Source organism: Salvelinus alpinus, chromosome 22, assembly GCF_045679555.1.
Source record: "Salvelinus alpinus chromosome 22, SLU_Salpinus.1, whole genome shotgun sequence".
In the NCBI taxonomy this organism is placed as follows: Eukaryota; Metazoa; Chordata; class Actinopteri; order Salmoniformes; family Salmonidae; genus Salvelinus; species Salvelinus alpinus.
Genome location: NC_092107.1, coordinates 40,197,615 through 40,213,163, shown reverse-complemented (window position 1 = coordinate 40,213,163; position 15,549 = coordinate 40,197,615). Strand labels below are relative to the sequence as shown.

General features: G+C 50.5%; 1 protein-coding gene across 4 annotated transcripts; it reads right to left on the bottom strand.

Annotated features, from left to right (window-relative positions):
• On the bottom strand, window positions 1–15,257 carry numa1 (nuclear mitotic apparatus protein 1). 4 transcript variants are annotated; one of them, XM_071360072.1, is made up of 25 exons: window positions 15,097–15,257; window positions 13,304–13,357; window positions 13,129–13,214; window positions 12,911–12,990; window positions 12,731–12,819; window positions 11,655–11,729; window positions 11,458–11,548; window positions 11,228–11,369; window positions 10,877–11,013; window positions 10,449–10,560; window positions 10,250–10,367; window positions 9,555–9,695; window positions 9,214–9,327; window positions 4,560–9,092; window positions 4,230–4,439; window positions 3,935–4,122; window positions 3,706–3,843; window positions 3,514–3,628; window positions 2,779–3,004; window positions 2,481–2,617; window positions 2,059–2,373; window positions 1,815–1,907; window positions 1,412–1,690; window positions 1,229–1,269; window positions 1–706 (listed from the first exon to the last, which is right to left on the bottom strand). In XM_071360072.1, the coding sequence occupies exons 2-25, from the start codon at window positions 13,343–13,345 to the stop codon at window positions 703–705; spliced, it is 7,506 nt and encodes a 2,501-aa protein (XP_071216173.1). In that variant the 5' UTR covers window positions 13,346–13,357; window positions 15,097–15,257; the 3' UTR covers window positions 1–702. The 4 variants fall into 4 exon arrangements, with proteins under 4 accessions (XP_071216173.1, XP_071216170.1, XP_071216171.1 ...); XM_071360069.1 differs by having other exon boundaries at window positions 3,490–3,628; window positions 15,097–15,256; XM_071360070.1 differs by having other exon boundaries at window positions 3,490–3,628; window positions 15,179–15,203.
• Window positions 15,258–15,549: the final 292 nt, after the last annotated feature.

The window sequence follows — 15,549 nt, the reverse complement described above, 5'->3', positions numbered from 1 at the left end:
TTGACTTTCTGGACAGAATTTAATCAAACGCCTTTGAAAATAATCCCAAACTATACAGTCGAATACAGTTAGAATACCCTACTCACAAATTAATGACCGTATAGTATTTTCAGAGAATTGAAATCATTCTCTATGGAATTTCTGAGCATTAAATCCAGACCTTTTTTGGGGATTAAAATCACACTGCCATAATGTAAAACGTTGAATTCCCTTCACAAAATATCACCTTAAATATTTTACAGATTGTTTAATACTTTTTATTTGAAAGACAATTCATGTAAATATGATACAAAAAGGTTTTAAAGCTAAAAGGGGGGGGAGACTTTAAAAAGCCAAAGAAGATGAGATTAAATAAAGTCAAAGCGTGATGCATCATGATGATTCCGTGTACCAGGTATACACGTACAGTAGGTGACCTATAACAGTATTGGATACCTCACCACCCCATTGAACAGGGCTTAACTAATACAATTACATCATTAGGAGGTCAAATAAACCCATTGAGATTTTAAATCTCAAAAGAAACCCAATTATTAAAACCCAAATTAGCACTACGTTCTAAGTAAATATAATATAACCTCCGGTGAAAGTATACTTGTAGTTATTGCACATAAAACAATTGAATGATTATTCTTGGTAGATTATGTAAAAGAAAACGTGTTTAGAGTGATCAGATGTTCGTTCACATCTTCCTCCTGAAGTTCATCTGTGGAGAGAGAAAACATGTTATATTAGGGAGAAGAGAGGAACACACTGGATAATCACCCAGACACCTAAGTGAATAGCAGGTCTGCATTGAGGAAATGAGCCAACTTTGTCAAAACGTTGGAAGTAGTGCTCCCAAATGGCATGTAATGACACGGCCCTGCAGACAGTCAGGTGTAATGTAGCAAACAGGGAATTTAGAAAACACGTCACCACAAACTAACACCGTAACCCCAAGGGACTATCAGGTGATATGAATAATACCAGCACACATTAGTGAGAGAGCACCCAACGTTTCCCCCAGACAGACAGACCCCCCCCCCCCAGACAGACAGACAGACACCCCCACAGACAGACAGACACCCCCTCCCGCAGACAGACAGACACCCCCCCCCCCCCCGCAGACAGACAGACACCCCCACCCCCCCCCCGCAGACAGACAGACCCCCCACAGACAGACACCCCCCTGCAGCACAGCCCAGTGTTAACGAAGCAGCTGAGTGAATCAGAACTGATAGAAAACCTGCTCAGATGAATGGGCTTTCCAACCAACACCTCAGGTTCCTAAACACACACCGTACCGCTGTAGTTAGACATGGTCTGATACGGGGGGGGGGGGTCAAACAGCATGTCCGTTGTGGCTACAAATCATCTCGTATGCATATGATCATATGCTGCTTGTCTGGAGAAAGGAAGTGGTTCTCACCTTGCGTGTGCTGGTGGGGTTCACTGGAGACTTGATGCTGTTGGTCCGAGGGGACTTCCTCTGTGCCTTCCCTCCCGGCTGAGGGGACTTCACACTCCCGGCTCCACTGCGGGGAGACTTCCCATCTCCGGACCGCGGGACACGGGAGCTTTTGTTCCCTGGGGATTTACGCGTGGAGCTGCGAATCTTACTCATGCCTCTCTGTAGGAAGCCGCTCTTGGAGGCTGCCTTACGAGGCGTGTTGTCGATGGAGAACACCATGGACTGTCTCCGCTCAGCCTGACAGAGAGGATGGGTGGATGTTTTAGGCCTACTGTTTGGAGTATGCTAACAAAACGTCCTGCCACTACCATTGCTGCTAAGTAAACAAACCACATGTTATAGTCCAGAGGAAGAGACTCACAGGGCTAAGAGGCTGACGGTTGTTGGATGAGCTGAAACGACCTCCTTTAGGGGTAAGAGGGCGCGGGAAACAGCTGGTTGCCATCCTCTTAGCCTGAGAAAAGACAATTCAGGAAATGTAGAATTAAACAAAACAGGTTAATGATTGAACCCCCACATTAACATCTACATTCTCACCTCCCCTCCATCCTCACCTCCCCTCCATCCTCACCTCCCCTCCATCCTCACCTCCCCTCCATCCTCACCTCAGGTGTGTCTGGTTCCTGATCTTTGGCTGAGCGTTTGAGTGACAGGTTGCTCCCCCTGAGGTTGTGTGTGTTCTGGTTGTTCAGGGTGCTGCTGGCTTTAGGTTTGGGGGGCATCAGTGAGAGGCGGTGAGAGCCGTAGGCTGGCCTGGTGGCCGTGGTGCTGTCGGCCGGTCCCGGGTGGAGTGAGAGCCGGTGGGATGACAGAGACTCCTGAATCTGTCCGGGCATCACAGAGGCTCTACGGATAGTCTCCGTGGGGTCGCCCATGCGCAGGTCATCGTCGGTGAACTCAAAGGACGGTCCCAGGCTGGGCTGCAAGGGGGAGGAGGCAGGGTTTAGAGATGGGATGATTACAAGCAAAACATTTGAGAAAGTGACAGCTGGCTAGATGGAGAGTAACAGTGAGCTGGGGGGTGTACCCTGGACTCCAGAGGATAGCTGCTCTTTAGGTGAGGCAGACAGGACTGGTTTCTGGCCTGCAGCTCAGCGATGCGTAGCCAGTCATCAGCAGCATGTTCAGGCTCATTCTCTGCCCCCACACAGAACTGGCCCGTACCTACACAACGTGCAGAACATAAACATACTGTAGTAAAAACTCTGGGCCAATCAACCTCTTGGTGCCTCCTTGGAACACCTGGAAGAAGTGGGAGGCAACGGAGAAGTGTCATCGGCTAAGGACAAGGGGTTCGTTGTAGAACGTGTGTAAACGCTTCGTACTCTGTGGAGCTGCAACGTGGACGGTGCTTCGGCGGTATCCAGGGAGACTGAGGAGCTGATCGCTCAAGGCAACGGCAGGTTCTCCGGGTGTGTGGAAGATCTCCATGGAGACAGGTCGTGCGGTGTGTGTTCTTCCGGTGATGTTGGGATGGGAGCGGACGGAGGCCAGGCTGTAGAACGTCTCGTTGTCACTATCCCCTCCTGCTCCTCCGCGACCAGGGGTCTTCTATATGGGGGAGAGAGGAGAAGTCAACCATCTCACTCACTATGCTGCAATTCAGTCGTCTTCCTCAGCACGTCAACCAACCTAAAAGACCGACAGATGTGAGTTGAAAACCAAAAGGTGATACAGGGTGCTCCCAAGAATGTAGCGAGAGAGAGAGGTGAGAGTGAGCGAGAGAGAGAGAGGTGAGAGTGAGAGAGAGAAGTGAGAGTGAGCGAGAGAGAGAGAAGTGAGCGAGAGAGAGAGAGGTGAGAGTGAGCGAGAGAGGTGAGAGTGAGCGAGAGAGGTGAGAGTGAGAAGTGAGAGTGAGCGAGAGAAGTGAGCGAGAGAGAGAGAGAGGTGAGAGTGAGAAGTGAGAGTGAGAAGTGAGAGTGAGAAGTGAGAGTGAGAAGTGAGAGTGAGCGAGAGAAGTGAGCGAGAGAGAGAGAGAGGTGAGAGTGAGCGAGAGAGAGAACGTGCAGTGAGAGGTGTCCCAGTGCTCCCTCCACCTTGCTCATGGTGATGTTGATGACCTGGGTGGTCCGTCGGCGTCTAGCTGAGGAGGTGGGTGGTCTCTTCCTGGCTGAGTCCAGAGCCAGCTCTCCCAGAGATGTGATGCTGCCCTCTAGCCGGCGCTCAGTGCTGCTCCTGGGGAGAATAACCACGATGAACGTCTATATAGTAGCAGTTAAACTAGTGGTGCTGAACACACGTTCTAAACCTACCTGCTGATCTGACGGTTATTCATGGGGGTGAAGTAGAGGGTCTCCAGTGAATCCCCTCCCAGAGCACGCCGTTTAGCAGCTACGCGCTCCGAGCTACGCACCAGGGGAGTACTGGACTCGTCAGGCCTCAACGGCCTCCTACAGGGCAGGGAGAGAGGGAGATGTATACCAGTCACCTAGCTACAAGTCAAGGTCAGAGGAGATGGTGACGGAAGAGAAGGTGAGTTACGTGGTAGTGTTGAGGGAGTCGTCCAGGCTCAGGTCCAGGCTGTCGCCGCTGGTCTCCTGGTGAGTCTGGCTCTGGGGGACTTTCAGATAGACACTCTCTCTACCCCCTCTCATCTTCTCAATCCTGCCTGGTCCCCCCTCAGGTCGAACCTGGCTCTGCTCCCGGAGGTGACGGTCAGCAAACGCAAGCTGTAAACACACAAATAATGTCCGTTTCACGTCAATATGAAGCTGACATACTGTATGATAGAATGCATAATATAACCTGATTGAGAGGGTAGATAATGTGTACATACCTGTGCTTCCAGAGTGTTGACCTTGGAGCTGAGGCTCTTCTCTTTGCTCCTGGTCTTCTCCAGCTCCTTCTGCAGCAGCTTCATCTCTGTGGTAACGGCGTTGACCTCATGCTCTCTGACCTCTAGGCTGCGCTGCAGCTCCGTCACCTGCTCCTGAGACTCCACAAGCTGCTGCTTCTTCCCCGAGTAGTGGCTCTTGGCCTTCTCAACCTGGGAACAAAAATATCCCACACCTCAACCTCCAAGACAAAGCTGAATAACTCCATCCACTGCCAGGGTGCGGTGTGTGTTAGCTCAGAGATGTGTTGTGTGTTTACTGGTCAGACTCACCTGTGTTTTGTAGTGGTCCACTACCTCAGTGTTGGCAGCAAGTTGTTCCCGTAGATCTCTGACCTGTTTCTCCAACTCTGTTCCCTCCATCTGTTCTGTCAGCAGGGCCAGTTCCGCCTGCAGTACAGCCTCCAGCCTCTGGGCGGCGCTACATTTCATCTCCAGGACCTGGTTACCCTCAGTCAGCCTCTCCTTGTCCAGGAGCAGGGCATCCAGCTGTTGTCTCTGGCCACTTTCTCTGCTCTCTGCCTGGGCTCGCAGCTCAGCCATGCTCCCTTCCAGCTCGCTCTGGTTCTGCTCTGCCTGGAGCGCCCGGGTTAACAGAGCCTCCTTCTCCACCTGGCCTGCTGCCTGCCCTTCCTCCTTCTGCATGACTAGATCCTCCCTCATAGCAACCTTCTGCTCTTCCAGGCTCTGCAGGAGCTCTGCAGATCTCTGCTGGTGGAGGGACACCTCCCCTCTCAGTGCCTCCTTAGCCTCCCTCTCCTGGAGGACTGTGGCCTGGGCCTCCTGCAAGTCCTTCTGTAGGGAGCTGTCCTCCTGCTGCTTGGCCAGCTGCTCCTGTAAGGCAGTGTGCTCCTCTCTCAGGGGGCCCTCGCTCTTCACCTCCTCCAGGTGGCTGACATGTGTGGAGATCTCCTGGCGAAGTTGTGTAGCCTCCTGTCTCAGGGTGCTGAGCTCCAAGTCCTTAGCTGCTTGGAGGGCCACCATCTTCAGAGTGGCCTCCTTTCTGGCTCTCTCCTCCTTCACGGTCAGCTCTTTCAGGGCCTCCTGCTGCTCCTCCAGGCTCTGTTCTAAGGACTGAGCTCTCTGCTGCTGGAGGACTAGCTCCTCCTGTTGCCTGGCCAGCTCCTCTCTCAGTGTCTCCACTGACTCCTTCTCCATGCGGGCCTCCTGCAGCGCCTCCGTCTGAAGGGAGATCTCCTGCTCCCTCTTAGCTAGCTGCTCCTGTAAGGTAGTGGCCTTCTCTGTCATTGTGCTGAGCTGCATGTCTTTAGCTGCTTGGAGGGCCTCCATCTTCAGAGTGGCCTCCTGTCTGGCTCTCTCCTCCTGCTCTCTCATAGCGACCTCCTGCTCCTCCAGGCTCTGCTGGAGCACTGAAGCTCTCTGCTGGTGGAGGGTCACCTCCCTTCTCAGAGCGTCTACCACCTCCTCCTGGAGGGCTGCAGCCTGGGCCTCCTGCAAGTCCTTCTGTAGGGAGCTGTCCTCCTGCTGCTTGGCCAGCTGCTCCTGTAAGGCAGTGTGCTCCTCTCTCAGGGGGCCCTCGCTCTTCACCTCCTCCAGGTGGCTGACATGTGTGGAGATCTCCTGGCGAAGTTGTGTAGCCTCCTGTCTCAGGGTGCTGAGCTCCAAGTCCTTAGCTGCTTGGAGGGCCACCATCTTCAGAGTGGCCTCCTTTCTGGCTCTCTCCTCCTTCACGGTCAGCTCTTTCAGGGCCTCCTGCTGCTCCTCCAGGCTCTGTTCTAAGGACTGAGCTCTCTGCTGCTGGAGGACTAGCTCCTCCTGTTGCCTGGCCAGCTCCTCTCTCAGTGCCTCCACTGACTCCTTCTCCATGTGGGCCTCCTGCAGCGCCTCCGTCTGAAGGGAGATCTCCTGCTCCCTCTTAGCTAGCTGCTCCTGTAAGGTAGTGGCCTTCTCTGTCAGAGTGCTGAGCTGCAGGTCTTTAGCTGCTCGGAGGGCCTCCATCTTCAGAGTAGCCTCCTCTGTGCTCTTCTCCTCCTGCTCTCTGATAGCGACCTCCTGCTCCTCCAGGCTCTGCTGGAGCACTGAAGCTCTCTGCTGGTGGAGGGTCATCTCCCTTCTCAGAGCGTCTACCACCTCCTCCTGGAGGGCTGCAGCCTGGGCCTCCTGCAAGTCCTTCTGTAGGGAGCTGTCCTCCTGCTGCTGGACAAGCTGCTCCTTCAGCTCTCTAAGGGCCTCCTGCTTCTTCTCCAGGCTCTGCTGGAGCTCTGCAGCTCTCTGCTGGTGGAGGGACACCTGTCCCCTCAGCTCCTCCTGCTCCTTGGCCAGTTCCTCCTGTAAGGCTCTGTGCTCCTCGTTCAACAGGCTCTCCATACGAATCTTCTCCCACTGCACGTCCTTTAGATCAGCTGCCCGTTTGGTGTTCTCCTGGCAGAGTAGAGAGGCCTCCTCTCTCAGAGTGCTGAGCTGCAGGTCTTTAGCTGCGGCCAGAGACGACACTACCTCCAGCTGAGCCTGTAGGGCCTCCATTTTCACAGTTGTCTCCTCTCTTGCTTTTCCCTCCTGCTCCCTCAGCTCCTCCTTCCCCCTCTGCACCTCCTCCAGACGGCTGAGATGTGTGGAGATCTCCTGGCGGAGTTGAGTGGCCTCCTCTCTGGCTCTCTCCTCCTTCACGGTCAGCTCTTTCAGGGCCTCCTGCTGCTCCTCCAGGCTCTGTTCTAAGGACTGAGCTCTCTGCTGCTGGAGGACTAGCTCCTCTCTCAGCTCCTCCTGTTGCCTGGCCAGCTCCTCTCTCAGTGCCTCCACTGACTCCTTCTCCCCTTGGGCCTCCTGCAGCACCTCCTTCTGAAGGGAGATCTCCTGCTCCCTCTTAGCTAGTTGTTCCTGTAAGGCAGTGGCCTCCTCTCTCAGAGTGCTGAGCTGCAGGTCTTTAGCTGCGGCCAGAGATGACACTACCTCCAGCTGAGCCTGTAGGGCCTCCATCTTCACAGTGGCCTCCTCTCTGGTGCTCTCCGTCTGCTCCTTTAACACTCTCATAGCGATCTCCTGCTCCTCCAGGCTCTGCTGGAGCACTGAAGCTCTCTGCTGATGGAGGGACACCTCCCCTCTCAGCTCCTCCTGCTGCCTGGCTAGCTCCTCCTTCCCCCTCTGCACTACCTCCAGATGGCTGAGATGTGTAGAGATCTCCTGGTGGAGTCGAGTGGCCTCCAGTCTGGCGCCATCCTCCTGCTGCCTCAGCTCTTCCACCCGTGTTCCTCTCTGCTCCAGGTCCTGCTCCAGCCTCTCACACTTCTGTCTCTTCATATCATTGTCCTGGATGGCTGAGTCCAGCTGCTGCTGTAGGGCTGACACGCTCTCCTCCAGTTCCATACGTTTAGACTCCTGTTCCCTAGCCACCTCCCTCGCCTCCTCAACTGCCAGGGCCTCCGCTGCACGCCTCCTCTCCACCCCCTCCTGCAGCGAGATGACTTCCTCCTTGAGTGAGGTCAGTTCTTCCTGTCGTCTCTGGGAGGCCAGAGAGGTGGTGGACTGTAGCTCCTCCTCCAGCCTCCGGAGGCTCTCCTCCTTCTCCCTGAGAGACGACTCCTTCTCCCTGAGAGCTGCCGAGGTCTCCTCATTCCTCTCCTGGACCTCTTCGACCTGCTCCTTCACTAGCCGCAGCTGCTCCAACTGGGCAGTGTGCTCTTCTCTCAGGGCCTCCATGTTTTTGCCCTCCTGACACACCTCCTTCAGCAGAGAGATCTGGTCCATCAGGCCAGCGAGCCGCTCTCTCATGTTACTGATTTCATTCTCCTGAGCTGCAAGCTCCTCCTGTAGCTCCTCCTGCTGTAAGCGGTACTCCTCTTGTTGCATGGCTAGCTGCTCCTCCCTGGCCCTCACCTCCTCTCTCAGGCTGCTGAGCTCCAGGTCTTTGGCTTCAGCGAGGGACGAGGCAGCGGCTCTCTCTGTCTGGAGGGTCTCTATGTTCTCTGTGGACTGGAGGAGGAGACGCTCCTTCTCCCTCTGAGCCTCCTCCAGCTGGGCCATCTGTTCCCCCAGGCTCCTCACCTCATCCTGGAGTTGAGAGAGCTCCTCCTTCACCGCTTCCTTCTCCCTGTGGGCTGCGGACTGTGCCTCCTTTTCTAGGGAGATCTCCTCTTGCTGCCTAGCCAATTGCTCCTGCAGAGCAGTGTGCTCCTGCCTCAGGCTGCAGAGGTCCGTAGCATGTGTAGTTATCTCCTGGTGCAGTCGAGTGGCCTCCTCTCTAACGGCCTCTTCCTGCTCCTTCAGCTCTTTTAACGCTTTCTCAGATGCAGCCATCTCCTCCTGTAAGACCTCCCTCTGTAGAGCGCTCTCCTGCTGCTGCCTGGTAAGCTGCTTCTCCCTGACCTGCACCTCCTCCTCAGCCTTCCTCAGAGAGGCACCCATGGTGTCCACGTGGCTGGTCAGCTCCTGGATCTCCTCTCTGGCCTCCCTCTCCTGCCGCTCCATAGCCAGGTTCAGCTCCCCTCTCTGCATGCACTCCTGCTGCACCTCCTCCCCCAGCGCCTTCACCTCCTGCTCCCTTTGTTGTACAGTCTGGGTAAGGCTGGCCACCTCAGCAGTCAGGGTGTGGAGCTGGGCAGTCAGGGACTCCCTCTCCTCCTTGGAGGCCAACTCCAGAGCCTCTCTGTCAGCGCGCAGAGCACTCAGGGCTTCCTGGAGCTCAGTCACCAGGACCTGCAGTCTCTGGCTCTCTGCCTGTAGCGAGGCCCTCTCCTGGGCATGCAGGGTGGCAGCCTGCTCCTTCTCCCCCTTCAGACGGGCGATGGTGCACTCACACTCTGCGTGCCTGAGGGTGGCATCAGCCAGCTCCTGTTTCAGCTGCTCCCACTGTGGGGGTAAACAAGGAAGGACGTGTGGTTGAAAACACTGAAACTAAACGTTGGATGTAATGTAACCCTTGAACATTGTGACAATTGGTTCAGCTTTAAGTATCTGGGTAAATGCTAACCTCCAAGATAGGGCCCATAACCTCTCCTTTTTCCTGCATTTTGGCTTTACTCAGCTCGTCCTCTAGAGAGGAGATCTTGCTCTGCAGGATCAGCATCTGTTCACTCAGACACTCCTAACAGACAGAAAGAAGAAGGAAGAGAACGTAAAAAGAGCAAGCACAAATTGAGATATTCTGGGGCCTCTTGTCATAAAGCGTCTCCGAGTGCTGATCTAGAAGCAGGCCCCCTCTGTCCAAGTATAATTTTAGTCACTGTGTTGTACAAAGGCAAAACTGATCCAAGATCAGTACTCCGACTCGGAGACGCTTCATGAATATGGGACCTGTTCTATAGGCCTCACCTTCTGAGCAGTGGCCTGGTTGAGTTCAGCCTGAAGGTGGCAGTGTCTGCTGCTCCACTCCCCCTGAGCAGAGTCCTGAGCCTCAGTCAGCCTGTCCACCTCAGCCTCAGCACTCGCCAACCGAGCAATCACTTCACGCATCTGACACACACAAATGATGAGACAGTTGTCAGTTAGTAAATCCCTATAGGCTGTGTATGGTCTTCATGACTTGATTTAAAAGGTTAAATTGCAGCTGTTATCTCAATATCAAACCTTTTCTGAGTAACAATTTAGTACCTTCATGTTATTATTTTTTCTATTAAAATGGTTAAAAAAATAAACCAAAATAGCTCATTAGCAAAGACCAATTTCTCAAGCAATCATTTTTCTAGGACTGTCTGGGAGTGGTTTGAGTGAGGGGTCTAATTGGACAAGCTTAAAGGGAGGGATATGCAACCTGAAAACTAGCTGTTATTGCCAGAGGTTTTGAAACTCTCTGTGTTGTTATTGGTCCATTAACTTATACCTTCTGGTGAGGTCACCTGTCAGGCCAAAACTCCATCCCACCAAAACAGGCTGGAATTTCAGGCGGTCTTATCAAACAGCTCTCACACTAAAAGGGTTTTATAAGTTTCACAACCTCATAGTGTGGAAAATCTAATGTTTTCCTGCAGTGGGCCTTGAAGGAAACGTGTACAAGGAGAGTCCTTCACCTGGGCAGAAAGGGTGCCATTCTCCTCTGTCAGGCTATCCACCTTCCGCTCCATCTGAGATGAGTTGGTCTTTAACGCTTGGCACTCCTTCAGCACCTCATGGAGACGGGTCCGCAGCCTAGTAGAGAATGCCGTTACACACACCTAGCATTACCTCAGCATGACCGTGACCCTCCCCTCTCTCTCTCTCCCTTCCTACCCCTCGTTCTTGCTGTGCAGTTCTTGTAGCTCATCCCGGGGCTCCTGCTCCTGCTCAGCTTGCTCCCTCAGCAGCTTCTCAATACGGTGCTGCAGCTGACAGATCTGACTCTCTACAGGAGGGTGAAAGAGCAGTGTTAGGTTCTAAATATCAGAGTAAGAAATCGACGGGCACTATGAAAGCTCCAACCAAGTTTAATCACCCAATGCTCGCAGTCAGCGTTCCAATTCCTCCTACAGATAACCATTAACATCTGGTGTAAACCCTAGACTATATCATTGAATATTTCAATAGGATACCTGATAATTAACAATATCCCAAGTTCAGCCAGAACTCATCAGCAGGAACAGTAAGAATCCAGAGGAGGTAGTGGTGAAAGAGCAGGTACATCCTTATTAAAAATCAGACAGAGCCAGGTAGGTAGGTACCTCTCTGGGTGAGGGTGGTGGCGCTGGTGGTCAGGTCTTTCTCCAGCTCATCCCTCATGTCTCTCTCCTGACGCAGCTGCCTCTGCAGCTTCTTCAGCTGGAACTGAGGAGTGTTCATCACATCCTGCAGGGGAGAACTGCACAGGCGGGTGGGAGAAAACAGGAAAAGGCACCGGTTACTCACACAGATCAGTGTTCCCACCCAGCATACAGATCATTAGACCAGCTAGCAAACATCATCTGTTCTAGACTAGTAACTCACTAGGGCCGTAGCTAGGATACCATAGGTAGGATACTAGAAGAGGAACGAGTGAGCGCTAACAGAGGAGAGATGGAGCGACAGAGTAATACCTGACAGACGAGGACGCAACAGTTTGTAGGTCCAGAAACTGAACTGAACCAATCTTCTTTCTGCGATGGAAGACTGGGGACTCGTCGTTGAACAAGGAGGATGAGGAGGTACTGGAGATGTCACTGTTGAAACTAAACAGGGCTGAGAGAGAAAGAGCATGCGTGTTTCTGTACTGCAACCATAAGGTGAATTGTTGAACGTAACCTGAAACATGTGAGTCAAGGCTTACGCTTCTTCCTTAGATATTTCTCCAAGTTCTCACTCAAGTAGAGGCTATTCTCATTGTCCAATACAAAGCGGAGCATGGAGGCAAGCTCAACCTTAGGGAAGAAAAACAGAAGTTAGTCACATAAATTGCACTGCTATCGGGCAACAAGAAAAATGTAAGTTCGTGGCATACCACTAAGAGCACAAGGACCCTCCTACCTCAAACTTGTATTCCAGTTGGTTCAGGTCAACATGGTTGTTGATCACACTATGGTAGTACAGGAGCACAAGCACCTGAGAAAAACACAAAGTATAAAACAGGCCACCCAGGGATCTGGGTTAGAGATGGGAATTTTATGAATAATGACTAAATTATGTATACATTTAACGTAGAATTATAACTAACAGAATGATATCCTGTCTGATGAGTCATGTTTGTCCATGAGAAAGAGGGACTGTTGGTAGGCAAGGAACTGTGGCAGACAACTTGTGACCACTGTGGAACTGATAACAGGGAAGGAAGTCTCCCCAACCAGGGAGGGGAGAGACCTTGGGCTTGTAGTAGATTGTACAACAGGTGGCAGGCAATATATGAGAAGGACTTGTAAACTATATTATCATTGTATTAGAGGGACATTTATGATGAAATGAGAGGTATATAAACCAATGTACATGTAATGATCGGGAGAACGTTCCGTGAATAAACATTTGACTATTGTAGACTGGGCCGCTGTCTGTTTTTATTTCTATCAGTATCCTACAAATCCTGATATAGCAGACTGAGTAATTTAATTGGTTAAAGAACTTAATTCTCATAACAGGTTAGAGATGGGCTGGATCATGAACTCAGCACATTTCATAGTCTATAGTACTGTATATTCTTACTGGGTGTATACATTTCCAAACATTACTATTTGTTTTATTTTTGTACTACATAATTATTTTTTGATAAAATGTATATTGCACTGTTGAGGAGAGCTTGCAATTAAGCATTTCACTGTATCATTTACACCATGTATTCTATGCATGTAACCAATAAACTTTGCTTTGAGAGAGAGTTGGGTCAAGTGTAGAGCTGAACACAATGCAGTTGCCTCTGAGCATTCCATCCATCAACACAATGCAGTGGCCTCTGAGCATTCCATCCATCAACACAATGCAGTGGCCTCTGAGCATTCCATCCATCAACACAATGCAGTGGCCTCTGAGCATTCCATCCATTAATTCATGATGTATACTAGGGCTCGAGATCACATTTGGTCAGTGAATAAAACCCAGGTGTATGAACCTAATACCTTGGATAACTCCACCTCCAGGTTTAGGCCATTGCTGATGTTGTCCCAGGAGATGAGAGCTCCCCGTTCCGTGCTGCACCTGCAGTCACCTGGAAAAACACAACGGCAGGACTATTAGCCATGTGTCTGTGGGGGAAAACTACACCCCACCATGACTAGTGATCAGTGAGTGTGACTCACCTTGCAGGAAGTCAGAGACCACTTTCAGCCTCTCCTGGACATGCTGGTCCAAATAGGACTTAGCGGGCTCTTCCTTTCTCCTGTCAGAATCACAGACGTCAATGACCAACATAAGAAGCTACTACAGCAGAGAAGAAGCAAACTACCAAGTCAGCGAAATCCAGACGAGGACAAATATCTATGGTTCTAAGCTATTACGGAACATTGTTTTTACTCACAGTTTATAGACGAGCTTCATCAACAAAATGCCATCCTGTAAATCGTTGATGCTCCGCACCGGGAGGTCCACATTCAGGTGGTTAACCTAGTGACGAAAAAAATAAGTATTCAAATTTAGCAAGACATACTTAGAGCTTATATTGGTTACGACCACAGAAAACAAAGCAGACTTACCCATTCCAACAGTGCATGCTCTTTATCAAGGTGAAGCACCATCTTTGCTGCTCACTAGATCATGGAAAACAGACAGACATTAGTATCAATCATTCCACTGTATGGAAGAAAGAAGAGCGCTCAGTCTGAGAAGCTAGCTTGCTATCATAAGCTATCAGCAACTCCAACTACACTACGTGACCAAAAGTATGTGGACACCTGCACGTCAAACATCTCATTCCAAAATCATGGGCATTAATATTATGGAGTTGGTCTCCCTTTTGCTGCTATAACAGCCTCCACTCTTCTGGGAAGGTTTTCCACTAGATGCTGGAACATTGCTGCGATAACAGCCTCCACTCTTCTGGGAAGGTTTTCCACTAGATGCTGGAACATTGCTGCGGGGACTTGCTTCCATTCAGCCACAAGAGCATTAGTGAGGTCGGGCACTGATGTTGGGCGATTAGGACTGGCTCGCAGTGTTCGATGGAGTTGAGGTGAGGGCTCTGTGCAGGCCTGCCAAGTTCTTCCACACCGATCTTGACAAACTATTTCTGTTTGGACCTCGCTTTGTGCATGGGGGCATTGTCATGCTGAAACAGGAAAACGCCTTGACCAAACTGTTTCCAAAAAGTTGGAAGCACAGAATCATCTAGAATGTCATTTTAGGCTGTAGCGTTAAGATTTCCCTTTACTGAAACTAAGGGGCCTAGGCCGAACCATGAAAAACAGCCCCAGACCATTATTCCTTCTCCACCAAACTTTACAGTTGGCAATATGCATTGGGGCAGGTAGCGTTCTCCTGGCATCCACCAAACACAGATTCATCCGTCGGACTGCCAGATGGTTAAGTGTGATTCATCACTCCAGAGAACTCTTTTCCACTGCTCCAGAGTCCGATGGCGGCGAGCTTTACACCACTCCACACTTGGCATTGCGCATGGTGATCTTAGGCTTCTGTGCAGCTGCTCAGCCATGGAAACCCATTTCATGAAGCTCGCGACGAACAGTTCTTGTTCTGACCTTGCTTCCAGAGGCAGTTTGTAACTCATTAGTGTGTGTTGCAAACAAGGACAGTTGACTTATGTGCTACGCGCTTCAGCACTCACGTTCTGTGAGTTTGTGTGGCCTACCACTTCGCAGCTGAGCCATTTTTGCTCCCAGATGTTTCCACGTCACAATAACAGCACTTACAATTGACCCGGGCAGCTCCAGCAGGGCAGAAATTTGAGGAACTTACTAGTTGGACATGTTGCATCCTATGAGGGTGCCACATTGAACGTCACTGAGCGGTTCAGTAAGGCCATTCTACTGCCAATGTTAATCTATGGAAATTACTGGCTGTGTGCTGAAATAGCCGAATCCTCTAATTTGAAGGTGTAACGTTACTAGCTACCTAACGATAAAGTAACTAGTTACTTAGAGAAAGGAATCTCAAAAAGGTCTCTGGTTAATAGCTAACGTTAGCTAGCTACTCGACAGCTATAAGTGGTACTTAAGTCCTAAGGCGAGCTCAGGGAGGACAGAAACCTCCCGTGGAGCAGAAGGGCAAAAGCTCGCTTGATCTTGATTTTCAGTATGAATACAGACCGTGAAAGCGGGGCCTCACGATCCTTCTGACTTTTTGGGTTTTAAGCAGGAGGTGTCAGAAATTAAAGAAAGGAATTTCTGGTTACTACCTAACGGCTAGCGAGCTAACGTCACTCTCAGTGCTAACGTTAGCTACTAGCTAACACTGGCAGTGAGACTAGCAAACTAAACGTTACAGTAGCTTGTTAATTAAACCATTATTAACGAGCAGAAGTATGTCTTACCTTTGCAATTAGCTAGCTATATGTAGAAAACATTTATCAATTCCGTCTCGAAAATACCAAAATCTAGGTAGCACCCGCTTACCAAAACAACTTTGTGTTTCGAAGTGCTAAGAAGTCTACTTTCGAAGTGCTAAGAAGTCTACTCTTTCAAATTTCGGCGCTGGTGATTATCAAGCCTTCCTATTGGATGCCTTCAGAGCTGCAAGACGTCAATTGGTTATGTTGTGCAGAACTCGCCATTTTGTGAGCGAATAAAGATTTACTGTAGTTTTCAGTTAATAATATCTTATGAATAAAACATTAATAGTAATTATTCAAACGTATACACCATTCTATTGTATGGGGACATTTCTGAATATTATTCACTGGGTTTTCTGCAACAATGTACAATTTAATAAATAAAATAAATACGTTTAATTAAATATTTAAACTACAATTCCCACATTCCGAAGA

Coding starts and splice junctions, on each gene's coding strand:
- numa1 (XM_071360069.1), bottom strand. CDS start 13,345: ATGGTGCTTCACCTTGATAAAGAGCATGCACTGTTGGAATGG. Junction 10,561..10,876: donor CACCACCCTCACCCAGAGAG/GTACCTACCTAC, acceptor ACCCTCCTGTAG/AGAGTCAGATCTGTCAGCTG. Junction 1,691..1,814: donor ACCGTCAGCCTCTTAGCCCT/GTGAGTCTCTTC, acceptor CCTCTCTGTCAG/GCTGAGCGGAGACAGTCCAT.